Source organism: Carassius carassius, chromosome 26 (genome assembly GCF_963082965.1).
Source record: "Carassius carassius chromosome 26, fCarCar2.1, whole genome shotgun sequence".
In the NCBI taxonomy this organism is placed as follows: domain Eukaryota; kingdom Metazoa; phylum Chordata; class Actinopteri; order Cypriniformes; family Cyprinidae; genus Carassius; species Carassius carassius.
This window is the reverse complement of record NC_081780.1, coordinates 24,901,370-24,916,635: the sequence shown is the minus strand read 5'-3', so window position 1 is coordinate 24,916,635 and position 15,266 is coordinate 24,901,370. Positions and strand designations below refer to the sequence as shown.

Here is a 15,266-nt window from a genome sequence, read left to right as displayed (position 1 = left end):
AACAGGTATATTAACCAGGAGTATTCAAGAAATTGAATGAACAAATCTAAAAATAAAACACTATATAGAATGATTCCTTAAGCAACTCTATTACAACTGTTAAGTCATGAATAGTTTTCTCCTTGAGCTTTGTTTTACTATCCTTAAAAGAACAGTTCACCCCAAAATAAAAACTGTCATCTGTCTGTCAATTCTGTCATAGCGCTTTATTTTTATATCATCATTTACTCAATCAAAAATTGTTTTATAACCTGAATGAGTTTCTTTCTTCTGCTGAACATTAATGCTATTTTGAAGAACATCAAAAACCAAACAGTTGCTGCTCCATTGTGATTTTGGACCAGCAAATGTTTGGCTACCCACATTCTTCAAAATATCTTGTGTTCAGCATAAAAAAAATGAATAAATACAGGTTTGGGACAACATGAGTGATCAAATAATGGCTAAAATAATGATAAATGTTGATCAATTTTAGAGTGAACTATCCCTAATGACAGTCAACTGCATGTTTAATTCCCTTTAAGACCAGCATGCATCTAATATACATGCGCACATGCATTTTTCTCTCAACTGCTTACTTTTATTTTAGACAAAACAACTGAACCTATTTGTAAATATTGTGTTTTGACAGTATTAGTGCAAAAGGTAACGTAGTTCAGTGATCAGGCGCTTTTTTACAGGCTTTTTGGTGCACACACGTTGCTCAGAAAAGGCATACGTCAGACCAGCGTGTGAATGAAATATTTAACCAGCAAGGATTTAAAGAACATGCAAATAATGTACTTTGGTGTCTGCGAATAAGTGCAGTGACCTGTGAGAGTAACTCTAAAGCAGAGTTAATAGCAGTTTCAGGCTGCAAAAGTGCTGGATCCATCTCGAGGACACACCAATATAATACAAAATTTTTACAAAAATAGCTAAATGCACCTCCGTTTGTACTGGGCCTTACTGTGATAGTTTTTTGTATGCCTCTGTAGAGCAGATAAATGACTGAAGCGCTTCCCACATTCAGTGCAGTAATACAGTTTTTCTCCAGTATGGATCCTCTCATGTATTTTCAGGTGTATTGACTGACTGAATCTCTTGTCGCAGTGTGAACACTCATAAGGTTTCTCTCCGGTGTGGATCATCTCATGTATTTTCAGATGTATTGACTGACTGTATCTCTTGTCGCAGTGTGAACACTCATAAGGTTTTTCTCCAGTGTGGATCCGATTGTGTCTTTTCAGATGTGTTGAATTATTGAATCTCATGTCACAGTGTGAACACTTGTAAGGTTTGACTCCAGTGTGGATCCTCTCATGTGTTTTCATATGTGTTGAATGATTGAATCTCTTGTCACAGTGCAAACACTTGTAGGGTTTTTCTCCAGTGTGGATCCTCTCATGTCGTTTTAAACAGGTCATGGAATTAAAAGTCTTTCCACACTCAAAGCACATGTACTCTCTCACACCAGTATGTATTTTCTGATGTTTTTTCAAATTTGAAAAACGTGAAAAACTCTTTCCACACAAACAACATGAATATGGCTTCTCCTTTGTATGAACTGTCAGGTGTTTCTTCAGGTCTGAAGCTCTCAAAAATGTTTCATCACATTGATCAAATGAACACGGTTTCTCTCCAGTGTGGATGTTCAAGTGATCCTTAAGATGTGATAAGCGTGTGAAACACTTCTCACACTGATCACAAGTGTATGGTTTCTCTCCAGTATGAACTTTCATATGCTCTGTAAGATTCCTTTTTTGTGCGAAATTCTTTCCGCACTGATCACATGTGTATGGTTTCTCTCCAGTGTGGATCCTCTCATGTCTTTTCAGACTTGATGAACTATTGAATCTCTTGTCACAGTGTGAACACTTGTAAGGTTTCTCTTCAGTGTGGATCCTCTCATGTGTTTTCAGGTTTGCTGACCTATTGAATATCTTGTCACAGTGTGAACACTTATAAGGTTTCTCTCCAGTGTGGATCCTCTCATGTGTTTTTAGATGTGATGACTGTTTGAATCTCTTGTCACAAAGTGAACACTTGTAAGGTTTCTCTCCAGTGTGGATCCTCTCATGTGTTTTCAGGTCTGTTGACCTATTGAATCTCTTGTCACAGTGTGAACACTTATTTGGGTTCTCTCCAGTATGGAACATCTCATGTGTTTTTAGGTCTCCTGAATCACTAAATCCCTTGTTGCAGTGTGGACACTTATAAGGTTTCTCTCCAGTGTGGATCTTCTCATGTGTTTTCAGATGTGTTGACTGAGTGAATCTCTTGTCACAGTGTGAACACTTATAAGGTTTTTCTCCAGTGTGGATCCTCTCGTGCCGTTTTAAACTGCTCGCTGAAGTAAAAGTGTTTTCACACTCAAAGCACATGTACTCTCTCATACCAGTATGTATTTTCTGATGTTTTTTCAAATTTGAAAAACGTGAAAAACTCTTTCCACACGAATAACATGAATACGGTTTCTCCTTTGTATGAACTGTCAGATGGCTCTTCAGGTTTGAAGCTCTCAAAAATGTTTTATTACACTGATCACAAGTGTACGGTTTCTTGGCTCTTCTTTTCTTTAAATTTTTCTGTTTGGTTTGAGAGCAGCTCAAAGGTTTTTCTCCAGTTTTGACATGATTTTTCTCCTCAACTTCAATCCATTTTTTGTTCTCCTCACTTTCTTCAATAAACTCTGAAATAAAAGCAAAAACAATTTACTTGTCAGTAACTTGGAAAAATAAACATGAATATGAAAGTACTTAAAAGTTGGTTCCTTCTGATGCAATTTTATAAACTAAACTTCCCTGAACATTATATACTCAAACCCATGTTTCTATGAGAACAATTAAATATGTTTGATCAAGTACAATATTATCTAACATTCATTTTGTTGGAAAAAAAAAAGTCCCCCCCTAATTGCGGCTCCATTTAGATTATTCAACAGCTCTAAAGATTTTGTTCTATTACAACAAACTAGTGTTGTCATGATACCAAAATTATTGTTTCGATACGATACCTAGTCAAGAATCACGATTTTGATACTTTTTCGATACTTTTCCTGAAAAGGGAAAATACACTCTCAAATATCATTGATGTGCTTTATTTTAAAACCGGGACAACATTCTAATCATATAACACACTAATAAATGAACATATGAACAGCAGATATATTAAACATTTGAACAAAATATGAAATATTAAAATATAAAAAAATAAATCAGAGCAATGACATTTAAGGTAAAGAAAGAATACATTTAGCAGCATTATCTCAGTTATCATAAGAAACATAAGAGTAATACATTTATCTTGATTCTGAACTTTGAATAAAAATTCAAATAAAAATAAAATAAAAAAACAGCGATTATATTAAACAATGTTTCTGAACTCAGAAGATTAAATGTCAAACGATAAATAATATCAATTTAAGCAATGGCATTCAAGTAAAAAAAAAAAAGAAATTCGGCGGGCGCGGGCAGGAGCGGGATGAAAAAAACAGTCCCGCGCAGGGCTCTATTATAGATCAGTGGTTAGCAGTATGTCCGCTGTTTAGCAGTATTTCGGACTGGACCAACCAGACAATAAAACAGCGACTAGGGATGGCACAAGTACTGGCACTTCACTACTAAGTCGGTGCTGAAAATGTAAAAATGTGATTATACCAGCGTCTCTGTAGTACCGGTAGTAAGTTACCGACTCCAGAGTATATTCGGTACCCGCAGCTGCGTTCAGTCACTTCCGTGTTAGTCTAAGTGCAGGGCTCCAGACTGTAGCCGAATATATACTAGTGTCTGTGAATATTAAACTGCAAAATACTATTTAAATATTACTCTTGCAAATTCTACATCTCTGTGGGTGACGGGCGCAGACGGCGGGAGCTCACTGTTTTGTAGTCTCTGCTGTGTGTCACTATATGAGGACACAAACGCATAAACCGTCACTTCATGAGAATTTACCGTTTCATTTGAGAAAACTGTCATATCATAAACACAGACACTCAAAGATCTTCATGGCGAGTAAATTGACAATATATTAAGCTACTGTTGTAGCCTACAATAGATTTAGCTACATCTCTATGTAGTAATAATAATGCGTCTCTATTAATAATAATAATTATGCCTAGACGGTTGCTTGTTTTTTTACTTGTTTTGTTGTAAAGAGATTATCTGATTAATATAGAATTTTGTTTTATTCCTAGACTTATTTGTTGCAGTTTTTTATACAGTTATATTGTAAAACTAAAATACCTTTTTTAGTTTGCGGTGTTAGATTTTTGGCTGCATTTGAAGTAGGGGTGTGCACGGATAGTCGAACATTCAAATATTCGTTCTGCTCTAATTATTCGATAAATAAAAATGATATTCGAATTTCGCACAAAAAAAAAAAAAAAGTTCTCAATTAAACCGAATTTGGTCACTTTCTGTGATTCTCCACGGCATATTTGAAGATGTATGCAAGCAAAAAATAATTAATGAATGAATAAGGGGCCGTTCACATATCGCGCCTAAAAATGCATGGAAAACGCTAGGCGCGCTACTTTCTCCTTCTTTCCAAAGCACTCGGGCAGAAGCGCTCCTGAGGCGTCTGTCATTGCTAAGCAACAATGACGCGCTCTCTCCATGAAGATGCAGAAATTTTAGCAAAGGATAAATGGATTAGCAGCACAAAAAATCACTTTCAGTAGCTCTTCTACTAAATTTATTTCAAAATGACAATCCATATACAGCTATGATCAGCTGTTCCTTCATCTTGGCTGAGCTTTCAACGTTGTTAAGGGAAGGATGAAGCTGATTGGTTAGTTCTTGTCACATGACCCGCGGTTTGCTTGCGGCTCTCTGAAAAGTTGAGATGTTTTTAACTCGATGCGGTGCAGACGCGCTCGGAAAAAACGGGTGCGTCGCACCGCGTGCGCATTGCGGCCACGTCGCTTCCATTATGAGCGCGCATACCGCGCGCCTACATTGGAAATAACGAACTTGAGACGCGATATGTGAACGGGCCCTAAGAACTGCGGTCTTCCTACTTCATATATTCCGTGGAGAATCACAGAAAGTGACCGAATTCAAGAACATTGTTGCAGCACCTCTCAAGCAACGAATAAACACCGCTAACTTGGAGAATGCAGTGAAAACTCTTCTTCTCGCGTTTGCCCTAGACCCTCGGCACAAACATCTCAGGTTACTCGATGAAAACATGAGAGAAGTGAGTCCCGCCAACGTCTGTGCCGTCAGAGTGCTTTTTCTCCGCGGCCGGCCTTATTGTTAACAGACTAAGGAGCCGACTTTCCTCCGATCATGTTTACATGCCTGTGTTTCTTAACAAGAACATGTAAAACAATAGAAAAAAAAGCAAAAAAGATTTGCTTACAGTTTAAAAGTTTCAAAGTTAAGTGTAGGCTACGTTCTACAATAGCCTTTGCTGCAGGCTGCTTTACGTTTTTTCTTTAACTTTTTCTTTGTTAACTTTTTTTTTTTGCTTTTAATCTGTACTTTTGTTTGTTTGCACGCATTGTTAAAGGTTTTCAGCTACAAAACACGATGTGTGATGTTAAAGCTTATTGTGTGTATGCTTGTTCAAAATGACAGAAACAATAAATCTTGCTGAAAAATTACGTCTGTCTCATTAAACTTAATTTAGATAAACGAATATTCGAATATTCGTTTTTTGTGAGCTCAAATATTCGAATGTGATATTTGGGGAAAACGCCCATCCCTAATTTGAAGTTCTTTTTCGGTTAAGAAAATAAATAATATTCCTGTAAAATTCATGTCAGATAATAAAAATACTGTAATACATACAGTAGTTCACCATGTATTTGTTCATGTTTTATCAAGGGATAAGTCTAAAGCACACCATAAAATAATTCTAGCAATTTACACAGGGCTAGTAGTATATACAGCTGTATATACAGATTCACACCCAGGTATCGGATCAGTACTCTGTATCGGCCAATACCCTGAGCCCAGGTATCGGAATCGGTATCAGGAAGAGAAAAAGGGTATCGGAACATCTCTATTCAGTAGTAGACTACAGAAGCACTGAGCAGCATAGAGTGCCCTCTCGCGGCTGGAGACGGTAATGTTTTCTATTGGTTCATTTCTCTTGGTTAATTTCTCTCGGTTCATGTCAAATTAATTTCGATAAATAAGTCGCACCTGACTATAAGTCGCAGGACAAGCCAAACTATGAATAAAAGTGCGACTTATAGTCCGGAAAATACGGTAAGCGGTTACGATAAACAGTAAAAAAAAAAAAAGTAAAAAGTAAAACTCTAAACTGTTTACCCCCACTCCAACACACATAAGCCCCTGTGTGGGCAGAGTTGGCGTGGGGGATAACAGTCCTTTCCCGCCACAGTATCTCTGACTGGACAAACGACCTTAATGGAATGGAAAAAGTTGTCGTTTTCCAACATTTCTGTTACCTAATGGAGCAAGAGTCCACTTAATACAAGCCTATACGAGGATGATATGGCTTGTGAAAAGTAAACATTTGACGTTTTGTTTTGCTTAATTTTAATAAAGTGATAAAGACTTGAGTAAAAGTCTGTCGTACTTTATTATTTATATATTAAAAATATTTGTCACATTGACAAAACAGGTCCACTGAAGTGTCTTAATGCACAGCGTTATTCTACATGGTGTATGCTGCGGCTGCCTAATCATTTTCACAAATACATGCCATAAAATAAATATTAGGGCTAAAACGATTCCATGAGTAACTTGATTACAAAAAAGGATCGAGGCAAATTCCCTCTTTTAATTTATTTTAAATCTCACGTCAAGTTCTTTCGCAATGATTTTTTCAATGTGACAACGCGTTTACGTCACCCAGAAAGCGGAAGGAGACACAAGCGCTGCGGCCGAAATCACATACTGCAAGGAGTCAGCAGTGTTTTGATTTGAGGACGCGGGCAAACGTAAAGAGAATGTCGTGACGTGTGTCCATTGCAAGATAGAGCTGGCATACCACAACTAGGGCCCTATTATTTCCGCAATGCATAAAAAACAAGGAGGTAATCGCAAAATCCAGTCATAAAAACGGAATTTACAGTTTAACACGGAATGGCACAGAATTTGCAAAATTTCGAATGAATTAATCAAAAATAGGTCATTGCACTTACATCAAATCACGATATGGACTAATATTTGTGAATATTAAGCCGGAACAGTGTATTTAAATATGAATCCTGCATGTTCTGTGTGTCTGTGTCAATGAATGTAGCAGAAGCGCGTCTTCATTCATTAAACACACGGAAGCGCGCGTGAATCTCGTGGTAATTTCTGTGTCTGCTGTCTCACTAAATAAGGACGTGAACACATGAACAACATCTCCAGAACTGCTCTGAGAGTCACTTCATGAGCATCTGACCGTTTGATTTAAGTAAAACTAGCGTCACATCACATACACAGAACTGTAAAGGTCCGTCAAAATAAAAGTCCGGTTTAGTTATTGCGGTTTAGTACCAAAAAGTTAGGTTTGCTTAATTTTCAATAATTAAAAGATAAATTAAATTAATGTTTTATGTGTTTAATGTTTAATGTGCATTTCAGAAAATGCTTTATTTAAAACCTCAACTGAATGGCACTTAAATGCACTTAATTCATCTGTCAACTTTATTGTCATTGTTCACAGTACAAGTACAGACAGAGAAACAATGGGTGATAATTAAATGATTATTTTTGAACAACTTAGCTGTTCATTTTAAGAGACCCAGGAGTCCTATTTTCTCTTGCATAATTAATATTGCACTTTAAGCAAAAACACATTTTATCTGATTACTCTATTAATCGATGGAATTTTTGGTAGAATACTCGATTGCTAAAATATTCGATAGCTACAGCCCTAATAAATATCATAAAAATTTGTATAGAAAATACAAAAAAAGGGGTTATCGGTTACTAGTTAAACCGTGGTAAAAAAAAAAAAAAACATTTTCCTACACTAACCATAGTTTAACCATGGTATTTGAAGTAAAACTGTGGTTATAGCCCTTAATTGCTAAAATAAAAACATTTACAATAGTAATACAGTTGCAAATTTCACGAGATCACACTTACATACAATTGAGGGGTAAAGTTTAATGCGTATTTGGCCTGAACCCAGAGTACCTCTCCCCAAAAAGCTAAAGAGCAGAGGACAGCCGGCAAAATAAAGACCGGCGGGCTGGTATCTCGAGAAGGGTCTGTATGTTTGGCCAGGGGGGCCCGTGATGATGGCTCACTGTACCTGGACTGACGGGCCCTGTTGGCCTGCAACGGGGAGCAGCTGAAATTTGGTGCAACCAATCAGGTGAGTTTGCACCTTTCTCTGCTGTGAGACCAATGCTCTTTGGACAGAAAGAGAAAACAGGGAAGAGGAAGATGAGTACTTGACCAGGAGATTTTCTCACTGCGTCTGCTGTGAGAACAAATGCTTGCTGGACGAAAGAGAAAACGTAAGTGCTCTACCGGGAAAGTTCTCGCTGCGTCTGCTGTGAGACCAAATGCTCGCTGGATAATAAGAGGAAAGAGGAAAATGAGAGCTTGACCAGAATATTTTGTCACACTGCGTCCGATGTGAGACCAAATGCTCACTGGACGAAAGAGAAAACGTAAGTGCTCTACCGGGAAAGTTCTCAATGCGAGACTAAAGGCTCAAGTTTTTTATTTTTTATTTTATTCAATAAGGGTTTGGTGATCTTTTTTAATGTGGAATCGGTTGGTCTTGATATAGCTATGGAAAACATCTGAGGACCATCCCAACTGATAAAGGCCAAAATATACTTTGGTTGTCCGCGTCCACGCACCGTCTGCATTGTGTCATTTTTGTCATCAAGAGGGGTTGTGGACAGCCGTGCATCCCACCCGCATGGCAGGCAATTTTGTAGACCGTGTGGACTGTGCGCATACAACATCGCAGGTACGAGGTGAATTATGAGACAGAAGTGGACTCTGCATATCAAGCTCATACGCCTTTTGAAAGCGGTGCGGACGCTTCTGGGCGCAAGAATGAGAATGCGGAATGAGAAGCATACCCGGGCTGGGCCTTAAAGCAGCTTTCTTAACGCACACCTAAAATTCAAATGCAACGTTTTTGTTAAACAACATTAGTAAACAACAGACTGCTCACCCGGAGGCCGCTTTATTATCACGGGTGGTTTTAAACTCTCCAACTTAAGACAGTGCAGTGCTCCCTAAATTCCATCAACATGTTTCCTGCCACACCAGAGGAGACAAAACTTCGGATCATGTTTACACAAAAATTGATTGAGCTTAAATCGCGACCCCCCCACCTCGTAAAGTCTGATTACCATTCCTTGTTTCTTACCCCTAAATATTCACCCCACATCAACCGCGTGAAGCCATCAGGGAGGACCATGAAAGTGTGACCAACTGGAGCAGACTCTTTACTTCAGGACAGGTTTCAATTCACAGACTGGAGAATGTTTGCTTCTCAGGCTGCCTGTGGCTCTCGAACATTGATATCTCTGTACTGAATTACATCAACACCACCATTGACAGTGTTGCAACAGAAAAACAGATCACAACATGCCATGGATGAACAAGGAGACTTGAGATCAGATGATGTAAAAGGTAGAGGAACACTTTTCCAACTCTGATCCCTGACACGTGGCATCAAGGTCATCAGTTACTACAAGCCAAGCAACTCCATTCCAACGGTCACAGACGTTGCTTTCCTTAACCCTCTGGAGTCTAAGTGTATTTTTGGGGCCTGGAGAAGTTTTGTCAACACATGCACAGATGGGCATTAACACCTCCCTCTGTAACTGGACTATGGACTTTCTGACCAACAGACTTTCATGTAAGGCTGGGCCACACCTGCACCTACCATGTCAATGCAAAAGCAATTTTCATCGGGGAACCTCCCGGAAACGCGATTGGGCTAGTTTTGGACTAGTTTTAAGAAGCAACTAGGCAAGATTTGTTGTGAAAACCTGGCAACCCTGATCTGAACGCACGTGATGGAGATATACTTCTAATTACAGGAGTATCTTTACTGATGAGATGCGCATGAAAATCGCATTCGATTTTTTGCACAGCCCTAGCCTATCATAAAAGTATAATAATGTTTTATGTTCGAGAGCTTTTATAAAAAAATAGAGAGATTATCATTCATTCTAAATGTGATGTGATGGCAACTGTGGCTACAAATAAACAGAAAGACTCGACTGAATAAGCAAGCTATTTTTATAAGCGTTAAAAATAAATAAATAAACAGGAATAATTTTATTTCAGTGTGATTGATTTTGAGTCCTGATAAATTAATTCATTATGCTCAATGTATCACATTCTATAGTAAAACATTGATGCTTTTGAATTTGAATATATAACAAAGCATGCAAACAATCGGTCGCTTTTATCATAATCGTTTTGTGATCGCGCATGTTCCAGTGATTTATTTCTTAGTTTTCTGATAACTTCTCTTTGTTGGTGAAATGATGACGTGACGGTTGCGTAACGTAGTTCGCGTTGTTTGCGCAGTGGAGCTTTAGGCTCGACAGTGGAAACCCTGCACTATTCTGGCCTCGGTGCTACAGGTCCAAGGCTATTAGCCCCAGTCGGCCCGTTTTAAGCCCTGGCTCGACAGTGGAATTGCAGCTAATGATGAGACTGCCTACAGGGAGGAGGTACAACACCTGGCTGTATGGTATGCTGACAACAACCTGCTCCTCAACACCAGTGGAATTTAGGAAGTAGAAAGGAGGCAAGCATGACCCCATTCACATTAACGTGATGGTTGTTGAACTTGTCTCCAGCTTCAAGTTCCTGGGAACCACCATCTCGGAAGATCTGTCCTGGACCACAAACACCTCCAGCCTGATCAAGTAGGCTCACCAGCCCTTCTTCCTTAGGACACTGAAAAAGTTTGTTTGTACAGACGTCTGTTGTGTATGGTCTTGACAGTTTTTATGCGGCTTTGAAAAAAAAAAAAAGATTAGTGTTCATACTGATATCGGAATAATATTGTATAAACCGAAATGAAGAATTATATTGTGACATCAATTTTGGCCATATCGTCCAGTCCTACCTTCAAACCAAATTAACAGAAATCTGCTTTCTAAGTCATGGTTTTGATTTAGGTCTGGGCAGTAACTTATGATGAAATGAATTTTAAAACACTTTTATTTTAATTTTAACGATATTTCAATATACATTACCAGTGTTTCTTATACACTGTTTATTTGTGGTCTCTTGCCACTAAAGACTTTGATAAATAAACATGCGCACAACACTTTTCAAAATCATAACACTGCGTGGATGATTTATATGCTCTGAGCATTTCCTGGAGTGGCATTTACATTTTTTGTTAGCGGAGTGATTATTAAATGCTCAGTGCACTGAGGGGATACGGTTGCTGCTCCACTCCACTCCGCTCACATACTCTGATCTGAGTGCACGTGCAGGAAATTACCTACTTATCACAGGAGCAGCTTTACTTATCACAGATGCACATGAAAAACGCATTCGATTTTTTGCCCAGTCCTAGTTTTCACTGTAAGACTTAAACATGCTTGTAGGGCTGCATGATAAATCGAATGTGATTAATCGTGAGTATCATGCGCATTTAGTCAGTAAAGCCAGTTCTGTGATTAACAGCAAATCTCCATCACCTGCTTTGAGGTGGAGCAGCATTTACAACACAGAGCCATAGTTCTCTGACAAGCTTTGCAAAATTGCATTTATAATCGCAGATGATGTAATTGTAGGATTATGAAATCGATAAAATCGTATCGTGTTGGCGTATCTTCTCAGAGAACAATGGCTCTGTGTAGTAAATGCTGCTCTATCTGTACATGAAATTATAATTTATTCTGTAAAATTACAGAAAAGTCCAAATTCACATGATAACATCAGTAGTGTTTAAAATAAATCCTTCTGTGAGATTATGTGGTTTCCTAAACAGAATAATTAAGGCACAAAATATTTCATTGGATTGTATATACTATGCTGTGATAAAGTCTATGTCGATTAGCATTTGGATTAGCATTTCATTACAGATATACTTTATTATGATGAAAATTATAATAAGCCGTAGTCGTGTGTTTATTAATCTCATTGAATCAATGAAATCTTGATCTTCTGTTTATTCAGTTGCAGCGATTTCTTCTTTGGGGCATATTTGAATTTTGAGTGCGAGAGCGCCCTCTGGCCTTTGGATGGAGATTTACTACTGGTCACCATACCGTGCTTTACTGAAAGATACACATGACAATCGCATCTTCGGCCTTAATCGTGATTTATTGCCCATGCGATTTTATTTTAATTGTGCAGCACGACAGGCTTTGTTTCTTATAAAAACAACATAAGTCCTTCAGTAAAGAGAAGTGAGTAATTTAACCTTTTGTCTATGGTTTGATTCATATTAAGCACAGAAACAGCAAAAGGAATATTACTTATTGCCACTTTAAGAGCCTTACGGATCCAAGTAACTGTTACACTTGAATTTTCATTCTTAACCGTTTACTTTCATTTAAAACATAACTGATGAAGGTTTACATGAATAAACACCAAGCGCTGCATTTTGACATTTTGCATGTATTTGACGATTTAGGCATGCATTTTAAAGGGTTACTTTACCCCAAAAGCTATGTTCTTCTTTGGAACAAAATGTAAAATATTTTGGATGAAAACCATTGACTGCCCCTTTGACTGCCATTTTCACTATCAAGGTCCAGAAAAGTATGAAAGACATTTTCAAAATATTTTACCTGTCATCAGTGGTTCAACCGTAGTGATAAGAAGCTACGAGAATACCTTTTTGAACGGAAAGAAAACAAAGAAAACTAAATATCTTAAATTGTGTTCAGAAGACTAACAAAGCTTTTACAGGTTTGGAACAACATGGGGGTGTGATTGATGGCAAAATTTTAATTTTGGGGTGGAGGAACCCTTTATTAAATGGACCACTGACACAGGGTTTCCCATACATTCATTAATTTGTTAGCGGCCCGCCACAATATCAACGCTGACCGCCACGGATTGATTCAGATTTTTAAACTATTTAATATGGGTACAATTGTATTTTATTGTAGAGCTGCGCGCTGCTTGCTCCCTCCCTCTCACAAAAAAACAACGGAGTCACGCGCGACTAGCCCCTCCTCTTCACGATCTGAATCAAAACATGAGCATGCGTTAGTTAGAGGATGGTGCTTAATGCTTATTCCCCCAGCGAAGATTCCAGAATCAATCCGGAGTTGAATGGTTATTAATGAACACTGTTGCTCAACATAACTCTGAGATGTTAGTCTATGTTAAGCGCTGTCGCGTTTCCATTACAGATTCGCGCAAAACTTTAGTGTTTTTTTTCTAAATATCGACAAACATATATTGCGAAATGACGGTGTTTCCATTAACCGATGTTATGCGACTAAAACGTCATTTTTTCTCTCTCGCGATCAGTCATTCCAAAAATCATGGCAACGGACGTTGGTAGGTTTATATACATCACAGCCACCAGACTAGACATTATATTATTATTATCTCCAGGTTCAGGTTGGTGTGTGTTGGTTTTTGTCCACCTCAATCTCCAGGTTTGTGTGTGTGTGTGTGTGTGTGTGTGTGTGTGTGTGTGTGTCAGAGTCTGTGTGTGTCCACCTCCAGGTCCAGTTTGGTGTGTGTCTGAGTCTGTGTGTGTCTGAGTCTGTGTGTGTGAGTCTTTTTGAATGTTTGAGTGTGTGAGCCTGTGTTTGAGTGTGTGTGTGTGTGTGTGTGTCCGTGTCCATCTCCAGGTCCAGGTTTGTGTGTGTGTGTGTGAGCAAAATTTGCAACAAGAAGTCTGTGGAGCAGGCATAGCATAGAAAGTGTAGCAATGGCATAGCAATAGCAATGTCTTTAAAGGGATAGTTCACCCAAAAATGAAAATTCATCATCGTTTACTCACCCTCAAGTTGTTCCAAACCTGTATGAGTTTCTTTGTTCTGCTGAACACAAAGGAAGATATTTGGAAGAATGTTTGTAACCAAACAGATCTCGGTCCCCATTGACTATCATAGTATATATTTTTTCCTACTATGGAAGTCAATGGGGACCGAGATCTGTTTGATTCTGTCATTCTTCCAAATATCTTCCTTTGTGTTCAGCAGAACAAAGAAACTCATTCAGGTTTGGAACAACTTGAGGGTGAGTAAACGATGATAGGATTTTCATTTTTGGGTGAACTATCCCTTTAAGGTATCTGACACTAAGTGTTGCCAATGGAAATGTGTACTTGTCACTAAAAAATATGATATATTTATGATATATATATATATATACATACATATACACAACTTAATTTGATATCGCATTGTTTCCTTGTCACATCTCGCGTGACTTTGATTGAGAAACGTAGTTTGTGTGCCAGACAGAGCTGTCTGTGATTCTTCCTATTGTAAAGTCATGCAGTGTGAAACCTTCTGTCGCCGATCCATCGTGTAGTGTGAACACATCAGTGACTGAATGTTGACTAAGACAGTCATGCAGTGTGAAAAGAACCGTGACTACTTTGAAAATCGTGCAGTCTGAACTCGGCTTACTGCACAGATCAAGTCTGTGACTTGTCTTAAAGAAAGAAGAAGACGCACCGTCTGTTGTGGATTGCTCAGGATAGTTGGACAGAGTGATGGATCAGAGGTTAAAAAAAAAACTATATAAACACTGTTCAGCTTTTTGTACAGACTGATCGTCTTGTATCTTTATACATCAATATGTGCATTTACATGGACACCTTTGAATATACCTGCATGAATATACAGTTTCCCGCCGCTGTCTCACGCTGTTTTAAAAAGCAGACGTGATATTTATCTACTTCGGGTTCTATGTAGGCAACAACCAGCACATTAACCATTGTGCTGTACTGCTTACTTTAAAAACATATGAAAAGTGCCCCTTCCCGCACCCAAAACCAGTCGTTTGTTAATGAGAGTCTTAAACAAGGACTCTGGTGGAATGTTGTCCTGCTCCACTTGATAGACGTGAGTGAAAGGGGAATTTTACAATGACTCGGATTAAAAAAAGGGATAAACCACCCTTTACAATACGATCAAAATTTTAGTGGGATCTGGCCAATTCAATCTGTGACGTGTTTACATGTGACTTTTTTATTCTGATTGTGCTTATAGTCCTATTACGATCAGATGTAAACGCAGATAATGTATCGTCATGAGCCACAGGATTTAATTTGCTTTTCTATGTTCCATTATTTCCATTACTTCAATTATTTATGTGACATTACATTATTTATGCGTTTTATTGGTTCGTTTTTTGCGTGTTACTTAGCTGAAAGTGGACTAGTTGCCATGCACTTGA

General features: G+C 38.3%; 1 protein-coding gene and 1 long non-coding RNA gene across 3 annotated transcripts in view; one reads left to right on the top strand and one right to left on the bottom strand.

The window, feature by feature from the left end:
• Nucleotides 1–15,266, top strand: part of LOC132106189 (uncharacterized) — a 228,828-nt gene that overhangs the window by 153,118 nt on the left and 60,444 nt on the right. The window lies entirely within an intron of this gene.
• The window catches only part of LOC132106031 (zinc finger protein 271-like), an 89,977-nt gene continuing 75,387 nt past the window's right edge, over nt 677–15,266 (bottom strand). For both annotated transcript variants that reach the window (XM_059511636.1, XM_059511635.1), the window contains exon 2: nt 677–2,671. In XM_059511636.1, coding sequence (XP_059367619.1) covers nt 918–2,671 — 1,754 coding nt within the window. In that variant the 3' untranslated portion in view covers nt 677–917. The remainder of the gene's footprint in view (nt 2,672–15,266) is intronic.